This window comes from Scyliorhinus canicula, chromosome 9 (assembly GCF_902713615.1).
Source record: "Scyliorhinus canicula chromosome 9, sScyCan1.1, whole genome shotgun sequence".
Lineage (NCBI taxonomy): Eukaryota > Metazoa > Chordata > Chondrichthyes > Carcharhiniformes > Scyliorhinidae > Scyliorhinus > Scyliorhinus canicula.
The window spans coordinates 89,581,135-89,603,601 of NC_052154.1; the positions used below are offsets into that span (position 1 = coordinate 89,581,135).

Below are 22,467 nucleotides of genomic sequence, written 5' to 3' on the forward strand. Positions count from 1 at the left end.
TGTAGGATTGCTCTCTCACTGGGGACGGTACCACCACCCAGAAACTCCAAAGTAATATCCCATCTTCCCAACTGTGGGGTGGGGTCTAAGCTACTTGGGGTTGTCATAGTGCCAACCACTTAAATCCAGTTCCTGATATGAGCTGCTGAGATGGGCAAGGTGTCCAAAAAAAGTCAGAGTTGACTCAGAGCATTAGCATTGGAGATCTGAGTCCCTGGTCGATGCTGAAAACATAATTATAAAAGTTATGCATACAAAAGCAGAGTCCACCGCTGCATCCTAGCTGAGGCAATGGGTGGAATGGGCTTATCCTCACGGAGTAAACACAATAATCGCTTGTGAACGGTCATGATGGTAAAATGGCGACCATAAAAATCTAGATGAAACTGCTTTATGCCATATACCACCGCCAGGCCTCCCTCCTCAATCTGAAAATATCTTCTTTAGGCATCAGTCAACATCCAGAAGGCAAAAGCCATGGGTCACTCAGTGGTGTCTCCATTCTGTGATAGGACGACGCCTCTCTTATATGGTGAAGCATCACACGTTAAGATGATCTGCTTATGTGGGTCAACATTAACTAGTATGTTGGACGATTGTAAAGTGAGCTAAATGTTCTCAAAAGCCTGTTATTGTAGCTCTCTGTAGTGCCAATGTTGATGATTTTTAAGGACATGGTGCAATGGCACTAATGTGGTTTCCAGGTTCAGGATCAAACAGCCATAGTAGTTAACCATACCCAGAAACTATTTTAATTCTGTGATGCTTTTTGGTGCCATAGCCTCTCTGTTAGCTTTTACTTTGTCGTCCAAAGAATATAGGCCATTGGCATCAACCTTAAACACCAAATATGTTACGTCACAGGCCTGAAAGGTGCACTTTTTCCTTTTGACTGCATCTCTAAACCTCTTGAGGCCATCTCTAGACTGGTTAGATGTTCTTCCTGTAAAATCCCTGTCAGCAAGATGTTGTCAAGTACACCACGACCTTTTGAATTCCTTACAGTAAGTTCTTCATTGATGGTTGGAAAATTGCACAAATAGACAATATGCTAAAAGGCAACCTTATACACTAAAGAAGTTCTTTGTATGTGTTGATGGTTTGATATTTTCTGGAGTCCTTGGCCAGGATTCTCCAATAATGGGGCTATATCCCCAAGCCCGCCAGAAAATGAGTGCGAATCACTCCGGACTTTTTTCTAAAAAGTCTGGGGTGATTCTCCATTTTTAACGGGGCTTGCAGGGCCCTTGCATGTGCCATGCAGCTCCTGCTGTCGATAAGGGGCCCTGCACTTCCGGCCGCGGGTCCGCGCATGCGACCTGCGGCGCCAGCCCCGCGCGGCATGGCAGACCCACACAACGGGATATCATGGAAGAAGGTAGCCCCCCCCCCCCCCCCCCCCCCCCCCCAGATCATGCATGCCCGCCGATCGGTGGCTCCTGATCACCGGCCTGGCTGTTGTGGAGCCTGCCCCTGGAGACTAATGCCCCCGTCCCCCACCAGGATGGCCACTGCAGTCGCGACGCCAAGCTCCCGCCAGGTGGAACCATACGAGAATCACGCTGTCGGGAATTTGGCCGGTCGACCGCGGAGAATTGCTGTGGGGGCCTCTTTCAACGGCCCCTGACCGGCCCCGCTGTCGGCGATTCTCCGGTCGCCGGAGAATCGCGCGAAGGTGTCGCGGCTCCGACGCCCCATTTTCCCAGGGTCCCTGATGGCTGAATTAACTTTATACTATTGCAGTATGGTCTTATAATGATCTTATACTCAGGTGACCAATTGATCAAATGACTTAGTATCTGGGGCCTCTGGGGATGTCAAATTTCTAATGAGATTGGAAGTGTGGGGTCAGGAAGATGACATTTTGCTGGTCTTCACCGGTAATCTCATTAGCAATGAAAACGTACCAAAGCCTCTCAATGCATTGGCCTAAATCTTCGGTTCCCTGGTCAAATGAATTGAGTTTCTCTATTAGTAGCATGCTTCCCACTTGCCGATATTGTGGAGATTGCTTTGCTTCACCTTTCCAGAGGTTTCCAATGGTCAACCTTTTCACGTTCGAAATTTTGAAACGAGCGACCATTGTCCAATCTACTCTTGTTGTCAAATAATAGCATGGGATATCAGCTCGGAGCTGCCTTGAACATAATAAGTGCTTTATTGGAACTAACAATGGTGTTTTTGAAATTCAATTTAGAGTATCCAATTCTTTTTTTTCAAATGAAGGGCCAATTCACCTAACGTGCATATCTTTTTGGGTTGTGAGTGTGAGACCCACGCAGGCACTGAATGTGCAAACTTCACATGGACAGTGACCCGGGGCCGGGATCGAACCCTATTCCTCAGTGCCCTGAGGCCTAACAACGGAGTTAACTATGTACAGGGACAGCAGTTGGACTCCCAGGTGCACAAAGCCCACACATTGGCTAGGGTTCACGCGTTCCCATGCAATAGGCCCCAGATGTATCAAGTCCCCTGCAAAAAATCACCCTTTAAAGGGGCCACTCTACAACACCTCTCCTCTGCACCCTCTCCCGTGCCTCTATGCCCTTTTTTATAATATGGCAACCCGAACTCCACACAGTGCTCTTAAGTGTGGTTTAACCAAGGACAATACTGATTTAGCACAAATTTCCCACTTTTCAATTATGTCCCCCTAGAAATTGCCATGTGAGAGACCTTTAAGAAATGGGTGTTTAAGAAATGTACCTTTAAGAAATGGGTGTTTACTAGTGATGTCAAGAGTGTGGGTGGAGCTCAGCTGTCTGTTAGCTTTTTACTTTCATTTTAGACTGTTTGCTGAAGGGTGTGTTTTAGTTTCATTTTCAATGTTGGAGCTGAAGCCAGACAGAGCAGGCGTACTGTCAAGAAAAGACTATCTCTTGATCATTTGGTGAATTCAGAATTATAAATGTTTTCAGTAGTGAATGTAAACCTGATGTGCTTCTGTTAAAAAGTGTTTCTTCTGTCTTCTGCATGTTGTTTGGGAAGTTATTAAGGATTACTTAGTGTTGTATTCTTTGGGGGTTGTATTTGAATTGATGTTTGCTAAGATGTTCACTGTATGTTTCAAAAAGGCTAACCTGAGTTCATAGAATAAACAAAGTTGTGGGTCAGGTGAACTCCATAATACACTTTGGAATTCTCTAAACCCTGGCTCATAACAAAATAAAGGTTGGTAGTTGGTTTCCTATAAAGTTTCAGTCTGGTTTGTAGGACAAATGTCCAAAAGCCTGGTTAAATAGATTTTAAGGAATGCCTCTGAGGGAGGAAAGGATAGAGGTGGAGAGGTTTAGGAAGAGAATTCCAGAGCTTTAGGCTGAGGCAGCTGATAGCCTCATCGGTGTAATAAGAGACTGTGTCTGAAATGATAGGAAATAACCATGCAGTATCAATGATAACATACATGTAGCATCTTTGCATGTTGATACTATTTTGGAAATCCACATTGTGCGATCTCCAAAGAGCTTACAGATAACGTAACTCTTTCTTTGGATACATATTTAAATTAAGCTGAGACATAGGCCAGGATTTTCTGTCCCCAGAGCAGGGCCATCATGTTTGATCAACACAAATCTTTATATCTTCCACCTTCCCGTGTGTTTTTTTTTAACCCAAAACCAACTTAAAATTCTGTTTTAAAAGTTTGTCCATCTCTGCAGGGAGATGGTGGAAACAAATGCACAATGGACACGATTCAGTGGCCTTGTCGCACCCCACTTAGTGTTGGAACAAGGCTGTTGAATCTCACGAGAGGCCTCCATCAGGAAGCGCGGCACTCAGAACATCTTGCAAGTTTCAACGGAATCTTGCGAGGAATTGCAATCTGCATCTCGCTCACGCTGAGCGAGATCCAGGTGCGGATATTTAAATGAGCCTAAATATGTGCTGGCCCAATTCACTCGGAGCCCGGGATTCACCAGCCTTGTCAGTGAGGCCTAAACAGGGCACCGTTTGGTACTGGTTCACAAAGTCATTAACCAGTCATGATGTCATCTCGGTGGAGCGGGGCGGGGGGTCCTCACTGGAGAGTTAAGGCCCCTGGATGGTTGGGGACAAGGCAAGGTGGCACCCTGGTACTCCCCTGACATATGACATCTTGGCAGTGCCAGCATTGCACCTTGGCACTGCCACTCAGGCACTCTGGCAGTGCCAGGATGGCAGTGCCAAGGTGCCCAGGTGCCAGGTTCCCCTTGCTAGGGGTTCAGGTCTGGGGGGGGCCTTGCCCATAAGAGTTCGAATGGGGGGGGGTGGGGATTGAGGACCCTTGAAGAGGTAAGTTGGGTTAAGTGGGGGGGGGGGGGGTCCTGAAGCCGTGATGGGGGTGCTGAGAGGGGTAGAAAGATCAGGGCTGCCAATAAAAATGGATCTTCCATTTATGGGTAGTCTTCCTGCACTGGCAACTGGCCTCGACGTGTAGTTCCTCGCCAAGGCCAAAGAAAACAGCAAAGTGCCGTTGAATAGCGGGGTCTTTCTCGGCGCTGTAGGTCCAAGATTTCAATTTTAATAAATTCAACCAAAGTGCTCTCCCTGTTCTGACATGGTGGATTTATTGGAGACAGTTAACTTTTTCATAACTTCTAATGACTGAGTCATTTGTTGTACAAAACAAATCTATTAACCATTGTGTACTGCATTTAACACTCCCACGGTAACATGAGCAATAATGTTGATGTTCATGGTCAAGGAATGTGAGCACCTGATGGCAGGTCACTTTCATCTCACTTGATTGATACTTTTTTATGGACACCAACACTGCTTTCCAGTTAATAGTTTTTGTTTTGACAGTAAAGCTAATTTTCAATGAATCAGTTATTAGAAAGTTGGCAATGGGCCACCACCAAACATGTTTTGAACATGTTAGGATAATGATGAGGAAAATGTTCTGAAAGTTGTTGATGAATTTTTTCAGGTTGTTTTTCTGTATTCCTACGATGGTACGGAGATGAAAACTCAATGCAGCTAATGGGCACTCCATGTAAATGAAAGATCAGTTAAAGCGTTCTTAAAAGAACAAAGAAAAATTACAGCACAGGAACAGGCCCTTCGGCCCTCCAAGCCTGCGCCGATCCAGATCCTCTATCTAAAGCTGTCGCCTATTTTCGAAGGATCTGTATCCCTCTGCTCCCTGCCCATTCATGTATTTGTCTAGATACATCTTAAATGACGCTATCGTGCCCGCCTCTTCCACCTTCGCCGGCAATGCGTTCCAGGCACCCACCACCCTCTGCGTAAAGAACTTTCCACGCATATCTCCCTTAAACTTTTCCCCTCTCACCTTGAACTTTTGACCCCGAGTAATTGAGTCCCCCACTCTGGGAAAAAACTTCTTGCTATCCACCCTGTCTATACCTCTCATGATTTTGTAGACTTCAATGAGGTCCCCCCTCAACCTTTCTAATGAAAATAATCCTAATCTACTCAACCTCTCTTCATAGCTAGCACCCTCCATCCTGGCTACATCCTGGTGAACTTCCTCTGCACCTTCTCCATAGCATCCACATCCTTTTGATAATGTAGCGACCAGAACTGTACGCAGTATTCCAAATGTGGCCGAACCAAAGTCTTATACAACTGTAACATGACCTGCCAACTCTTGTACTCAATACCCCTTCCGATGAAGGAAAGCATGCCGTATGCCTTCTTGACCACCCTATCGACCTGCGCAGCCACCTTCAGGGTACAATGGACCTGAACACTCAGATATCTCTGTACATCAATTTTCCCCAGGGCTTTTTCATTTACTGTATAGTTCGCTCTTGAATTGGATCTTCCAAAATGCATCATCTCGCATTTGCCCGGATTGAACTCCATCTGCCATTTCTCCGCCCAACTCTCTAATCTATCTATATTCTGCTGTATTCTCTGACAGTCCCCTTCACTAACTGCCATTCAACCAATCTTAGTGTCATCTGCAAACTTGCTGATCAGACCACCTATACCTTCCTCCAGATCATTTATGTATATCATAAACAACAGTGGTCCCAGCATGGATCCCTGTGGAACACCACAGGTCATAGTTCTCCATTTTGAGAAACTCCCTTCCACTACTACTCTCTGTCTCTTGTTGCCCAGCCAGTTCTTTATCCATCTAGCTAGTACACCCTGGACCCCATAAGACTTCACTTTCTCCATCAGCGTACCATGGGGAACCTTATCAAATGCCTTACTGAAGTCCATGTATATGACATCTACAGCCCGTCCCTCATCAATCAACTTTGTCACTGCCTCAAATAATTCTATTAAGTTGGTAAGACATGACCTTCCTTGCACAAAACTATGTAGCCTATCACTGATACGCCCATTTTCTTCCAAATGGGAATAGATCCTATCCATCAGTATCTTCTCCAGCAGCTTCCCTACCGCTGACGTCAGGCTCACCGGTCTATAATTACCTGGATTATCCCTGCTACCCTTCTTAAACAAGGGGACAACATTAGCAATTCTCCAGTCCTCCGGTACCTCACCCGTGTTCAAGGATGCTGCAAAGATATCTGTTAAGGCCCCAGCTATTTCCTCTCTCACTTCCCTCAGTAACCTGGGATAGATCCCATCTGGACCTGCGGACTTGTCCACCTTAATGCTTTTTAGAATACCCAGCACATCCTCCCTCTTTATGCCGACTTGACCTAGAGTAATCAAACATCTATCCCTAACCTCAACATCCATCATATCCCTCTCCTCGGTGAATACCAATGCAAAGTACTTGTTAAGAATCTCACTCATTTTCTCTGACTCCACGCATAACTTTCCTCCTTTGTCCTTGAATGGGCCAACCCTTCCTCTAGTTACCCTCTTGCTCCTTACATATGAATAAAAGGCTTTGAGATTTCTCTTAACCCTGTTTGCTAAAGATATTTCATGACCCCTTTTAGCCCTCTTGATTCCTCGTTTCAGATTGGTCCTACATTCCCGATATTCTTCCAAAGCTTAGTCTGTCTTCAGTTGCCTAGACCTTATGTATGCTTCCTTTTTCCTCTTAGCTAGTCTCACAATTTCACCTGTCATCCATGGTTCCCTAATCTTGCCATTTCAATCCCTCATTTTCACAGGGACACGTCTGTCCTCCACTCTAATCAACCTCTCTTTAAAAGCCTCCCCTATATCAAATGTGGATTTACCTTCAAACAGCTGCTCCCAATCCACATTCCCCAGCTCCTGCCGAATTTGGCATAGTTGGCCTTCCCCCAATTTAGCACTCTTTCTTTAGGACCACTCTCGTCTTTGTCCATGAGTATTCTAAAACTTACGGAATTGTGATCACTATTACCAATGTAATCCCCGAATGAAACTTCAGCCACCTGGCCGTGCTCATTCCCAACACCAGGTCCAGTATAGCCCCTTCCCGAGTTGGACTATTTACATACTGCTCTAGAAAACCCTTCTGGATGCTCCTTACACATTCTGCTCCATCTAGACCTATGACACGAAGTGTATCCCAGTCAATGTTGGGAAAATTAAAATCTATCACCACCACCCTGTTGCTCCTGCATCTTTCCATAATCTGTTTACATATTTGTACCTCTATCTCACGCTCGCTGTTGGGATGTCTGTAGTACAGCCCCAACATTGTTACCGCACCCTTCCTATTTCTGAACTCTGCCCATATCGCCTCACTGCTCGAGTCCTCCATAGTGCCCTTCTTCAGCACCTCTGTGATATCCTCATTTCAAAGATTTGAAATGTTCTGTTAATCTGGTTTTGTAAATCATCTAGGATACTGTTGCAGGGTAAGTAATAACCTACAGTTTAACTGCTTGTGTAATTGTTTTCTCGGTATTATTAAAATATGGGAGAAAATAGATTTGTAGATTTGGAAGGAACTCTGTGGGCTTACAGCTTGGCCTTTTTCCATGAAGAAATTAATAATAATTGCTTATTGTCACAAGTAGACTTCAATGAAGTTACTGTGAAAAGCCCCTAGTCGCCACATTCCGTTCGGAAAGGCCGGTACGGGAATTGAACCCGTGCTGCTGCCTTGTTCTGCACTACAAGCCAGCTGTTTAGCCCACTGTGCTAAACCCCCATAAGAGTGTATGGTCGGCAGTGCATGTCATTTTGTATTTCATCATTCAGCAGTACAGCGGTACAAGACGACATATTACCTCTGAGCACTAAATTGTGAACTTTGGCTTCTGTGAACTGTGGTTAGAATCATAGAATTCACAGTGCAGAAGAGGCTATTAGGCCCATTGAGTCTGCACCGGCTCTTGGAAAGAGCAACTTACTTCAGCCCACATCTCCACCCTATCCCAGTAACCCCAGCTAATCTTTTTTTGGACCCTAAGGGCAATTTATCATGGCCAATCCACTGAACCTGCACATCTTTGGACTGTGGAAGGAATCCGGAGCACCCGGAGGAAACCCACGCAAACACGGGGAGAACGTGCAGACCCCGCAGAGACAGTGACCCAAGCCGGGAATCGAACCTGGGACCCTGGAGCTGTGAAGCAACTAGGCTAACCACTGTGCTACCATGCTGCTCACACAATATGGTCAGCCGATACAGTAGATTCCTGTGAATGGAAACAGAATTGGGAGAGGGCATAAATAGGAAACGGAAACATAGTTAGGAGATTATCTCATGCAAAAGTTGTTCTGGTGGTACGGCTGTATGAAAGGCAAAGCTTGAATAAACTCGGCGATCCAGAGGTGAGGAGCATCAGAAGGAGAGATCAAAACCCTGAAGGCGGACCCTTGTCTGAGAGAAAGAGTTTGGAAGAAAATCTCAAAGCGAGTACTTTGAGCGTTGAGATTGGAAATATCATGTGAAAGAGAGTTCCAATGAGACCAGTTGCCTCATAGTGTGACAAGGGCCTGGGGCGGGGGGGGGGGGGGGGGGGGGGGGGGGGGGGGGGGCATCACTTGTTTTCAGAACTATATCTGTCTGACCACAGGTTGCCTCTTGATTTACTGGACTGTGTACTTACTCAAAACATTGGAGTCTAAGATTTTGTAACTTGTGATATCTTTACGAATCTGTATACATCTGTCTGCTTTAACAAAGAGTCATCCAAACTTGAAACATTAGCTGCCTTTTCTCTCTACAGATGCTATCAGTCCTGCTGGGATTGTCCAGTATTTTCTGTTTTTGTGACGAGGTATAGTTGTGGGTGAAGAAGTAGTGTACACAGTTCATCTTTTCATCTTTAATAAATGTTTTATTCTTTTGTTAAAAATTCATCAGTGGAGCAGTATCTCCAGCAGCAGCACACCCCTCCCTGATGAACTCAATGCATTCTATGCTTGATTTGAGCAGGAAACCATTGATCCTCTGTCGTGTGCCCCAGCAGTCCAAAGCACGCCCATAACCACCGTCACAGCTTTCGAAGCCAGATTGGCCTTCCTGAAAGTGAACACTCGGAAGGCGATGGGTCCGGACGGGATCCCTGGTCATGCACTCAGAGCCTGCACGGACCAACTGGCAGATGTGTTCGCGGACATCTTCAACCTGTCCCTACTCCGCTCCAAAGTCCCCAGCTGCTTCAAGGAGCTCACCATCATACTGGTGTCAAAGAAGAACCAGGGAACATGCCTCAGTGACTACCGTCCAATAGCCCTGACGCCAATCGTAATGAAGTGCTTCGAGAGGTTCATCGTGAAGCGCATCAACTCCAGACTACCAGAATGCCTAGATCCACTGCAATTCGCATACCACCACAACCGGTCCACAGCAGACGCCATTTCCCTGGCCCTGCACACATCCCAAGAGCATCTCAACAACAAGGACTCCTACATATTTAAGCTCCAAATCTAGGACGTGGCTCCTCACTCTGCAAGTGGATCCTCAACTTTCTGACCCACAGACCACAATCAGTAACAATAAACAACACCACCTCCTCCACGATAGTCCTCAATACGAGGGCCCCTCAAGCCTGCGAACTTTGCCCTCTATTACACTCACTATACACACATGACTGCATGGCAAAATTTGGTTCCAACTCCATCTACAAGATTGCTGACGACACGACCATAGTGGGTTGGATCACGAACAATGACGAGTCAGAATACAGGAAGGAGATAGAGAACCTAGTGGAGTGATGCAACACAACAAACTATCCCTCAATGCCAGCAAAACTAAAGAGCTGGATATTGACTTCAGGAAGCAAAGTAGTGTACTCACCCCTCTCTGCATCAACGGGGCCGAGGTGGAGATGGTTGACAGCCTCAAATTCCTTGGGATGCACATCACCAAAAATTCGTCCTGGTCCACCCACGTCGAAGCGACCACCAAGAAAGCACAACAGCTCCTATACCTCCACAGGAAACTAAGGAAATTCGGCATGTCCACACTGACTCTTAGCAACTTTTGCAGATGCACCATAGAAAGCATCCTGTCTGGCTCCATAGTATGGCAACTGCTCGGCCCAAGACCACACAAAACTTCAGAGAGTCGAGAACACCGTCCAATCCATCACACAAATCCGCCTCCTATCCATTGACTCTATCGACACCTCCTGCTGCCTGGGGAAAGCAGGCAGCATAATCAAAGACTCCTCTCACCCGGATTACTCACTCATTCAACTACTTCCATCGGGACGGAGATACAAAAGTTTGAGAACACGCACAATTCAAAAACAGCTTCTTCCCTGCTGAAACCAGACTCTAAACGACCCTCTTATAGACTGACCTGATTAATACTACATTCCTGTATGCTTCAGCCGATGCCGATGTCTATGCATTTACATTGTGTGCCCTGTGTTGCCCTAATATGTATTTTCTTCCTCTTTTCTTTTCATGTACTAAATTACCCGTTTGAACTTCTCGCAGAAAAATACTTTTCACTGTACCTCGGTACACGTGACAATAAACAAATCCATAGAAATCCAATCTGTTACTCTGTTCAGTAACCGCTCCTCCACATTTCTAAACAAAAAATAAAAGTTAGGATCTATCAGGCCTAGTACCACCCTTGGAATTGACTTGTCCACTTGTAACACCAGCTGGCAGTGTATTGTTGGTGAACAGGCATGTAAGCATCATAACTTGGCACTGGTTACAAAAGGGGCCTAGGTGGTGGTTGGGTGCCTAATTTGGCATGAGGACATGAGTGGACCTAAGGGGTTGGTTGGGTATAGTTTGACAAAAAGGATTGGGGCTTGGCATAACTTGACATGGTGGGCATGATGGCCAAAGGGGTGGGCAGGCCATACCTTGGTGGGGGGGGGGGGGGGGGAGAATCAGGGGCCAAAGGAATTGGAAGGCATGGGGTAGCATGGGATGGGGTTTCGGAAATTTGTGGGGTGAGCAGTAAGAGCTAGAGGGCCTTACGTTTCTCATTACAATTGGAACAAAGTCCCACAGCATATAGAAGTGGGCCTTTTAAACAACCTCTGTGGCTGCCTCCAGTCCTTCTCTCAAGGTCATCAGACCCAGCTGCAGCCTGCACTGCCACCCACCACGAAAATCCCATGTTTTTTGACACTTTCTCCCAAGATGGGCAGCTGCATTAGGAATTTTTCTGACTCCTGCTACCCACCTTAAGGATGAAAATGCAGCCCATAATCAAATCAGTTAGATTGCAACTGCAGCTATTTGGTTGTTAAATCTTTGTTCCATACTTGTTTCAATTTTTTTTTGTGATTTGTTTTCAGACCATTCTTTGTGGAACCTATTAATGGATACGTGGACATTGGGGAGAGTTTTCAAGTGACGGTAGAATTTATCCCCCAGCGGATTGGGGACCACAGTGAGGATCTGATCTTACACTTGGACACAGGTTAAACTTTTATTTCAACACCAAAATATTTTCCATTTCTAGTATTTGCTAGGTAGACCAGAAATATTTAGTTATGTTGAAATCTGTACTGTATAGGAAACATTCTGGTTGCATCTGAGACTGGCACGTTTCATTTGATCAACGTTCATTGCTTTTTTGTATTCAGAGATAGCAGGAATAGATCAGAGGCATCATTCATTAGATTTTGGTCATCTGGTGACTCCAGGGGGAAGTATGTGTTGGTAATTAGCTTGCTGATACTTTTAGTTGTATTCCCACACATGATCAATTCACAATATCAGCAGGGTCATTAATAAGCAGCACCAAATCAAAGCAGCAACTCACATGAAAGTGAGAAAAATAGATGATGAATCAAATTGATATATTTTTTAATAGTAATAATCTTTGTCAGTGCCCCATTAGGCTTACATTAACACTGCAATGAAGTTACTGTGAAAATTCCAGAGTCGCCACATTCCGGCGCCTGTTCGGGTACACTGAGGGAAAATTCAGAATGTCGAAATCACCTAACAAGCACGTCTTTCGGGACTTGTGGGAGGAAATGAAATGAAAATGAAAATCGCTTATTGTCACGAGTAGACTTCAATTAAGTTACTGTGAAAAGCCCCTAGTCGCCACATTCCGGTGCCTGTTCGGGGAGGCTGTTACGGGAAACCGGAGCACCCGGAGGAAACCCATGCAGACATGGGTTGTGTTTGGATTTGGGACAATTCAAAGAGGGAAGTAAAGGTGGTGGGACAAGAAATTATCTCAATAACCATATTAGAGAAGATTAAAAATGGTATTTATTTATTGGTGTTTCAACACTGAAGCTTCGTTTGATTGAAGATAATGTGTTGTTCAAACTTAATTATCTTAATTTTCTTCAGTAGAAAATGATTTGTTGCCTGCTTGTCAGCAATTAAGTGATTTGCGATCCACTGTTTATTCTGTAGTCCATAAATGACCAAATTTATGACATTGAATTTTACAAGTTGAATGAGTGGGATTTTAACCCATAACCTTGGGGTTTTTCACAAGGTATTATAACCACTAGAGTTCCACTACTGCGTGAATACATTAAGTATTAATCCGCTAATATTGCCAATACTGATTGTCTGTCAGGCTGTAATCTATCGACTGCACACTTATTATTGGAACTTTCAACTTTGGTAGGGGAAGAAAATCGGCAGTGCTCAGCACCTGGTTATACACCCCAACTAAAATAGGGCAGTTTAATTGGCCCATTCTCTCTCAGGCTGTGTATCATTCCTCAGATAAAAGGAAGGCTTGTGATTTACTGTTTGATCTCTGTGAATACTGCTGTTCAATCAGCTGTAAAGAGGGGCAGAGAGCTACCTAATTGATTTATATTCTAATTTCTATTCTTCTCTGAGAGGTATGATGAAGATTTTGCTCAGTAGTTTCTGGATGACAGCTCAGCTGACTTCAGCACTAAAATGTGAGAAACTTTGCCAAGATCATTCACAGCCTATCACTCCATAGAATGGTGCATTATAGCATCAAGTCCAATGCCAGCCTGAAATTTTGAATACCTCAAACGTCTGAATTAAAAAGGTATATACTACCCATTGTTGTCATTTGGGATACTGGGGGCAGACCAGCTGAATTGCAAAATTGCCAATAAACCCACAAAAGCTGAATGCACTGTTGGAATTCAATTTAAAGTCCCTGTATTTTTTATTTTATTAATAGGCTGCTGACAGTGATTCTTTGATAAAAATTTGGAGAGAACAGCAATAAAGAATCTGAAGATGAATAAAACTATGGCCCTGCGCATTAGGAGGTGGAGTTCACCCTATGCAGTGCTTCAATACAGACTTCTCCCACTATCTCCATTTTCAGCTCCTTCCTCCCACTTTTCCTGTGTCTTGTCCAGCAGGGCCCTTACCTCCTCTAACATTCATCCGTACATGTCAACGCAGTTACCACACCCTATTTCGTCCATTGCCAGTCGTCCATCCAGTAGGGTGTGTCTGGGTAGTTCGGGGAACGTTGCGGTCTCCTTGAGGAGGAAGTTCCTCCATTGTAGGTATCGCAGTTCGTTTCCTTTCGGGGGCTGGGGTTTTTCTGTTAGTTCCCCCAGGGCCGCTACTCTATCGTCTATGTACAGGTCTCTTACTGTCAGTACCCATTTGTCCTGTCTCCACGTTGTGAAGGAGGCATCTATTTTTGCTTGGATTAATTCATGGTTTTTGCAGATGGGAGCTGCAGCGGACATTGCAGCAAGATTGAAATGGTGCCTGAGCTGGTTCCAGGTCCTTAGCGTGGCCACCACCACCGGGTTTCTCAAGTACTTGGCTGAGAGAAATGGGAGTGGGGCTGTGGCCAGTGCTTGAGGTATGTCGCTACACAGGAGTTCTCTTCCATCCGAACCCATTCCGCCTCCGGCTCTCTCACCCACCCTGGTTAGATCTCGCGAGGCGTGGCAAGCCGGGTAGATCATGAAAGAGGGATCATCTGGCATCTACCGTCTATGGAGCACCTACTCCAAACACCTACTCTTGGGACACTTTGATAGACGTGCATAGCTTAGAAAAAAACAGTCTTTTGTTTTTATGTGCTTAACAGGCTCCATTGTTTGCATTTCTAATCATTGTTTCGATAGCTGAGACCATTATGAATGCTTAGATAACTTTCAAAAGCTCATGAAGCACTTATCTCAACAAGGGGGTTTGTAGGCAGTCTGCTTGACAGTTTTCAGAGGCCATTGAAGGATTATCTATCTTTGATGTGGTGACTGAATAGATGCTTGTTTTTACAATGAGTTGTATAATTGGGGGATTTAACAGTTTTGCATGATTCTGAAGTTTATTTCAGTGTGGTGTGTTTGATTGACAGTTCTATTAGATTGTTAGAATTTTAATATTTTGGAAGTCAGTTTCAAAGACGTATCTCCTGAAGTCAGCCTGCAATGGAAAGTGGCTGAATGGCTATGGATGTATGGGGGGCTATGAGGGTCATGGTGGTATGAAGGAGCATGGGGGAGTATGTAGGAAGGGTGGGGGGAGTTAAGGAGAATTAAGATTTGAGGGCCTGACATTCATCATCATAACCATGCTGTCCTCCCAGTAAACGGAGGAGGATGTCCTAACCTGCCGGTTTGACTATCCGTCTGCCTCCTTTGCACCTTGGACCTGCCTCCAGAGGCAGTATGCCCTGCTTCATCTCGGCCTTGCTTTCCTGACACAAAAATATGACATGTGAGAACCTTTTTTAAATAAGACGGGTCTTCTGAGCCAGGAAGTTTCCTGACTTGACTTTCCTGCCTTAACCATGAAAATCCGTCTCTGAGTCACTTGGGTTGAAGTCTGAAGTACCTTCCAAATCTGTTTGTTCAGATGCATCCACGCGCGTCTTCCGCAGAACTAATCAGAGTTCAATGACAACAGTATTGAAGTGAGATAACATAATGCAAGCCTCGAAGCAGCATGATGAGGGAGAACAGGTTTTGCTTTGAACTGAGTTCAGAATGCAGATTTTATGCCAAACAAATCTCCCCCGGAGCATTGACGTTGTGTACTTCTGATGCTGGATTTCGCTATTTAGGTATGAAAATAACGCACTCTCTTACAACTCTTCATAGAAAAAATTTTACTAGTCTGGTCACCAAATTAAAGTGGATTTGCTGCGCTGGGCTAGTTTGCCTCTTTCTTTAGCTGGCAGAATTCAATCCATAAAAATTTATGTTCCGTCCAGATTCATAGGGCGGGATTCTCCCCTACCCGGCGACGCAGGGGGTCCCGGCGCTGAGGAGTGGCGTGAACCACTCCAGCGTCGGGCAGCCCCAAAGGTGCGGAATCCTCTGCACCTTCAGGGGCTAGGCCGGCCCTGGAGTGGTGTGCATCGCACCGGCCGGCAGGGAAGGGGCTTGGCGCCATGCCAACCGGCGCCTAAGGGCCTCCGGCGGCCGGCATGAGTTGGCACATGCGCGGGAGCGCCAATGTGTGTTGCTGTCATCCCAGCGCATGCGCAGGGGGCGGGATTCATCTCCGCGTCGGTCATCGCGGAGGACCACAGTGGTCGACGCGGAATAATAGAGTTCCCTCACGGCACAGGCCAGCCCGCGTCTCGGTGGGCTCCGATCGCGGGCCAGGCCACCGTGGGGACACGCCCCTGGGGCCAGAAACCCCCACGCTCCCCCTGAGGACCCCGGAGGCTGGTCGCGTGGCTAGGTCCCGCCGGCAAATACATGGTACAACATACTCCGGCGGGACTGGCCGCAAACGGGCAGCCACTCAGCCAATCGCGGACCGGAGAACCGCCGACCGGCGCGGCGCGATTCATACCCCTGCCAAATCTCCGGCACCAGAGAATTCGGCAGCCAGCGGGGGTGGGATTCACGTCACCTCCTCCCCGGCGATTCTCCGACCCGCCGGGGTGTCGAAGAATCCCACCCATGTTTCTTTTCCAATGTCTCCCTATTTTTCTACCAAATAATTTTAAATTATGGTTAACAAGCTAATATCAACATTTACCTGGGCAGGCAGAACACTGAGAGTCTGTAGCTCTTCCTAATCTATTATTGGGCAGCCAATAGTCAAACGATTTCAACAATGCGCGCAATTTAACTCGATGGGAGCAAAGTCCCATAGCAAGTGCATTTAGCTGCGCCGACAATCATACTGCTTTCAAATGTCACTTGGGTTAGATAGGGGGTCTCAGCGGGGAATGTGTGACCGAGTTCTCTCTACTGAGGAACATCGCTCGCCACATGGTGCCCCGATCTCTGGAACCCCCAACGCAATCCCCCAATCTCCCCCAAACCCCAACTCACTATGAGTGGTATTCATACCCCTGCCAAATCTCCGGCACCAGAGAATTCGGGGTCCCTGGCTCACCACCCCCCCTCCCCCAACGGTCACACAGGGCACCCCCGGCCTGATTTCCACCATGCAAAAAATTCCACCGTGGCACCTTGGCAGTACCAATCTGGTATTCTGGCAGTGCTTCTGCCACATGGCAGTGCCACCTGGGCTCATTGGAAGTGCTAGGCTGGCATCAGAGTTCCAGGCTGCCCGAGTGGCACCAGGACTGCAGGTTACCACCCTGCCCAATCCATCTGGGGCCTCCAATCCCCTGGGAGACCCCCACGAGTGCCATTCTGTCTTGTCCTCGTTTGTGGAGACCAGAACTGAAAGGCGCTCGCCCGAGGTCTCTCAACCGAAGGGATAGGTCCCAATGTTCGGGTACCTTGGGAAACTGCATATTGCAATGAGACTAGCTGTCTTGCTCCAATATGCAGATTTACCAAAATGTGATCCCGCCGTCAATGGGCGAGCGGGATCGCTTCTATTTTTTTTCTCTTTTTTACTTTTTAAAAATAATTTTTATTACCCCCCCCCGCAGTTGCTGCTGCTGCCGGCCTATTTCCCTACCGTTCCACCAGGAAGTCCAGGAAAGGCTGCAACCACCTAAAGAACCCCTGTACTGATCCCCTCGGGGCACATTTCACCTTCTCCAATTTGATGAGCAAGGAGGGGGCATGAGAAGTCTTTGGCAGGTAGGATCAAGGAAAACCCAAAAGCTTTCTATAGGTACGTCAGGAATAAAAGAATGACTAGGGTAAGAGTAGGGCCAGTCAAGGACAGTGGTGGGAAGTTGTGTGTGGAGGCTGAGGAGATAAGCGAGATACTAAATGAATACTTTTCGTCAGTATTCACTCAAGAAAAAGATAATATTGTGGAGGAGAATGCTGAGACCCAGGCTATTAGAATAGATGGCATTGAGGTGCGTAGGGAAGAAGTGTTGGCAATTCTGGACAAGGTGAAAATAGATAAGTCCCCGGGGCCGGATGGGATTTATCCTAGGATTCTCTGGGAAGCCAGATTGCTGAGCCTTTGGCTTTGATTTTTAGGTCATCATTGGCTACAGGAATAGTGCCAGAGGACTGGAGGATAGCAAATGTGGTCCCTTTGTTCAAGAAGGGGAGTAGAGATAACCCCGGTAATTATAGGCCGGTGAGCCTAACGTCTGTGGTGGGTAAGGTCTTGGAGAGGATTATAAAAGATACGATTTATAATCATCTAGATAGGAATAATATGATTAGGGATAGTCAGCATGGTTTTGTGAAGGGTAGGTCATGCCTCACAAACCTTATCGAGTTCTTTGAGAAGGTGACTGAACAGGTAGACGAGGGTAGAGCAGTTGATGTGGTGTATATGGATTTCAGTAAAGCGTTTGATAAGGTTCCCCACGGTCGGCTATTGCAGAAAATACGGAGGCTGGGGATTGAGGGTGATTTAGAGATGTGGATCAGAAATTGGCTAGTTGAAAGAAGACAGAGAGTGGTAGTTGATGGGAAATGTTCAGAATGGAGTTCAGTTACGAGTGGCGTACCACAAGGATCTGTTCTGGGGCCGTTGCTGTTTGTGATTTTTATAAATGACCTAGAGGAGGGCGCAGAAGGATGGGTGAGTAAATTTGCAGACGACACTAAAGTCGGTGGAGTTGTAGACAGTGCGGAAGGATGTTGCAGGTTACAGAGGGACATAGATAAGCTGCAGAGCTGGGCTGAGAGGTGGCAAATGGAGTTTAATGTGGAGAAGTGTGAGGTGATTCACTTTGGAAAGAATAACAGGAATGCGGAATATTTGGCTAATGGTAAAATTCTTGGTAGTGTGGATGAGCAGAGGGATCTCGGTGTCCATGTACATAGATCCCTGAAAGTTGCCACCCAGGTTGATAGGGTTGTGAAGAAGGCCTATGGTGTATTGGCCTTTATTGGTAGAGGGATTGAGTTCCGGAGCCATGAGGTCATGTTGCAGTTGTACAAAACTCTAGTACGGCCGCATTTGGAGTATTGCGTACAGTTCTGGTCGCCTCATTATAGGAAGGACGTGGAAGCTTTGGAACGGGTGCAGAGGAGATTTACCAGGATGTTGCCTGGTATGGAGGGAAAATATTATGAGGAAAGGCTGATGGACTTGAGGTTGTTTTCGTTAGAGAGAAGAAGGTTAAGAGGTGACTTAATAGAGGCATACAAAATGATCAGAGGGTTAGATAGGGTGGACAGCGAGAGCCTTCTCCCGCCGATGGAGGTGGCTAGCACGAGGGGACATAGCCTTAAATTGAGGGGTAATAGATATAGGACAGAGGTCAGAGGTGGGTTTTTTACGCAAAGAGTGGTGAGGCCGTGGAATGCCCTACCTGCAACAGTAGTGAACTCGCCAACATTGAGAGCATTTAAAAATGTATTGGATAAGCATATGGATGATAAGGGCATAATGTAGGTTAGATGGCCTTTAGTTTTTTTTCCATGCCGGTGCAACATCGAGGGCCGAAGGGCCTGTACTGCGCTGTATCGTTCTATGTTCTATGAACGCCGCCATATCATTGATCCAGGCCTCATCGCTTGGGGGCCTCACATCCTTCCATTGAAGCAAGAGCCGCCGCCGGGCTACGAGGGACGCAAAGGCCAGGACACCGGCCTCTTTTGCCTCCTGCACTCCCGGCTCCACTGCAACCCCAAAAATTGCGAGTCCCAGCCTGGCTTGACCCTGGATCCTACCACCCTCGACACCGCCCTTGCTACCCCCTTCCAAAACTCCCCCACGCTGGGCATGCCCAAAACATATGGGCATGGTTCGCTGGGCTCCCCGAGCACCTAGCACACCTGTCCTCGCCCCCGAAAAACCTACTCATCCTCGTCCCAGTCACGTGGGCCCTGTGCAGCACCTTGAACTGTATGAGGCTAAGCCTCGTACAGGAAGATATGGAATTCACCCTTTCCAGGGCATCTGCCCACGTCCCCTCCTCAATCTCCTCACCCAGCTCCTCTTCCCATTTACCCTTCAGCTCCTCCACCGAGGCCTCGTCTACCTCCTGCATTACGCGGTATACGTCCGAAATCCTCCCTCCTCCAACCCACACCCCCGAGAGCACCCTGTCCCGTACCCTACGTGGGGGCAACAGAGGGAACCCCTCCACCTGCCGCCTGGCAGACAGATATGTGACAGATATGTATCACCGTCCGCCTACTCAGCCGGAGTCTCCTCCTGCAGGTGATGTCCGTCATTGTTAGGAAAGCGATCCGGGCACGGTACACCCTCGGCCTCGGTCGTCGCCTCTGGCGCCGTGGCTGCACCATCACTCTCTCCTCCTCCCCCTCCTCCTCCTCCCCCCCCCCCCCCCCATGCTGCTCGACGACTGGCAACTCCTCGGCCCTTCCCTCTGCTGCTGCAGCTGGCCCTGCATCCACCACGGGTTGTGGCTGTGGATGCTGCTGCATCTCCAAATGCAGTACAGCGGCCCCAACCACAGTGCAGAACATAGCCGTTCTGTTCGCAGACATTGTGCTAACCTACAGAAGGGTGGTGGGGGGCAGAGAAACGGGACATGTTAGACGGACATGTTAGACGGAGGTTAGTCGACACCTCGGCAGCCGCCTGCCACGGGATACCTGTGTGTCCCGGTGGCCTGGTCGCGCTGCTGACTCGCGGGCAGCCTAACCCCTGGTCACTTTCTGCATCCAACGGGCAGTTAACTACGTCCTCTTAACCAGTGCGTCAGTGGCCTGTGGCCGTAAGCCACAGGGGAACCAGCGGCCGTGTCCTCATGACCGGCACGCCATGGCATGGTGGCAGACATTTTGTAACGGGGTTGGACGGGTCACTCACTCACTCTCTCCCTTCCCCCCCACACTTCCACCCCCCCCCGTCTCCCCCACTCCCCCCTCAGTCTCCCCCACTCCCCCCTCAGTCCCCCCACTCCCCCCTCAGTCTCCCCCACTCCCCCCTCAGTCTCCCCACTCCCCCCTCCATCTCCCCCTCTCCCCCTCAGTCTCCCCCACTCCCCCCTCATTCTCCCCCACTCCCCCCAGTCTCCCCCACTCCCCCTCCACTCCCCCACTCCCCCTCAGTCGCCCCCGCTCCCCCTTCAGTCTCCCCCCATCCCCCCCAGTCTCCCCACATCCCCCCTCAGTCTCCCCCACTCCCTCTCAGTCCTCCCCCCACTCCCCCCCTCAGTCTCCCCACTCCCCCTCCATCTCCCCCTCTCCCCCCTCAGTCTCCCCCACTCCCCCCAGTCTCCCCCACTCCCCCCTCCATCTCCCCCACTCCCCCCTCAGTCTCCCCCGCTCCCCCTTCAGTCTCCCCCACTCCCCCCCAGTCTCCCCCACTCCCCCCTCAGTCTCCCCCACTCCCCCTCAGTCCCCCCACTCCCCCCTCAGTCTCCCCCACTCCCCCCTCAGTCTCCCCACTCCCCCCTCCATCTCCCCTCTCCCCCTCAGTCTTCCCCCGCTCCCCCTTCAGTCTCCCCCACTCCCCCCCCAGTCTCCCCCACTCCCCCCTCCATCTCCCCCACTCTCCCCCTCAGTCTCCCCCTCTCCCCCCCTCAGTCTCCCCCACTCCCCCCTCAGTCTCCCCCACTCCCCCCTCCATCTCCCCCATTCCCCCCTCAGTCTCCCCCACTCCCCCCCTCAGTCTCCCCCACTACCCCCCTCAGTTTCCTAAGTAGCGATTCTGGTCGTGTCGGGGGCGCGTTCGAGGCCTTTGCCGGGAATCCCGACGTGTAGTTTGTGCGGGGTTCGGAGAATAGCGGGAGGGCATCGGACCTGCGTCGCCGTGAAAATTTGCGCGGCCCGCTATTCTACAAACCGGCGTGAGTGCGGAGAATCGCGACCTGAAACTTTGCTAGCTTTAGCGAGCTTGGAGCCAAATTTAATTTACCTGAATCTAGTCTTTACCATTATTTTCAAGACTGTGGTTTTGTTCACGTGTACTGTTCATTCTTTCCTCAACTACTTCCAAGTTCATTGTTGGAAGGGATTTGTCATTGCCTTAAACCAGCAGTGGTTTTATTTCAACATGATACGACTTCATGATATCCTCTGGACCCTCCCTCTTCCATAATGATTGGGAAGCACAAGCAACAAATGCGACGGCTGCTCACATTTACTTCAGCACACATACTGGGATAATTCACATTCCACACCCACAGACCATACCCACATCTTCTGGGTGTGCCCAAAACTGGCTGGTTTGACATTCTTTCCAAAGTTCTGGATATTGACCGACAACCTCATCCTTTGATAGCCATATTTGGAGTCTCATCTGCACTGGTCAATTTCACTAAGATTGAGGCAGACGTCATTGCATTTGCTTCACTAATACCCACTGGTGGATTTTATTAACCTGGAAATCCCCAATCCAGTCAATGCTTCATCCTCGTTGGTAGTTCTTTCTATATTTGGAACACAAGTATGCCATAAGAGGATTCACTAAGAATTTATTTTGTAGGTGACAACCATTTGTTTCATTCTTTAAAGAGTTAATTACTGCCGACTGTTAATTTTACTGTTTTTTGGTACAGTATTTGTCTGTTAAGTAGGGGGGAGAATTGCATTATGGTACTGTATTCTACTTTGTTTAGAAGTCTCTTTCCTCTTTGGGAAATCAATAAAATAATTTACAGAATGCAGATTTTGAATGTGAATTCTCCCAGTGTGTGTTGAAGTCAGCCTGTTGGTTAACTTTTTTCTGAGCTTTCATTGTCCATAATTCTATTTTATTGTTGGCAGGGGCAAGGAAGCTGTTAATATTTTTAGAACTGAGTTTTAAATATGCAACAGAGCTATGAACATGGTTAAGTGCAGAGTCATGTCTACTTTAGATTTAATGGTGTGTGGGTTGACACTTCACCAGTAATAGGAAATGAGATTTGTAAATTGGGGGCTTGTCATTTGAACTCCTGGAAGTAAATCATGGGAACTTTCAGTTTAATGGTTG

General features: G+C 47.8%; 1 protein-coding gene across 1 annotated transcript in view; it reads left to right on the forward strand.

Moving 5' to 3' along the window:
• Positions 1–22,467, forward strand: part of hydin (HYDIN axonemal central pair apparatus protein) — a 1,231,368-nt gene that overhangs the window by 179,802 nt on the left and 1,029,099 nt on the right. The window contains exon 8 of the mRNA XM_038807144.1: positions 11,595–11,719. Within this exon, the coding sequence (XP_038663072.1) occupies positions 11,595–11,719 (125 nt within the window). The remainder of the gene's footprint in view (positions 1–11,594; positions 11,720–22,467) is intronic.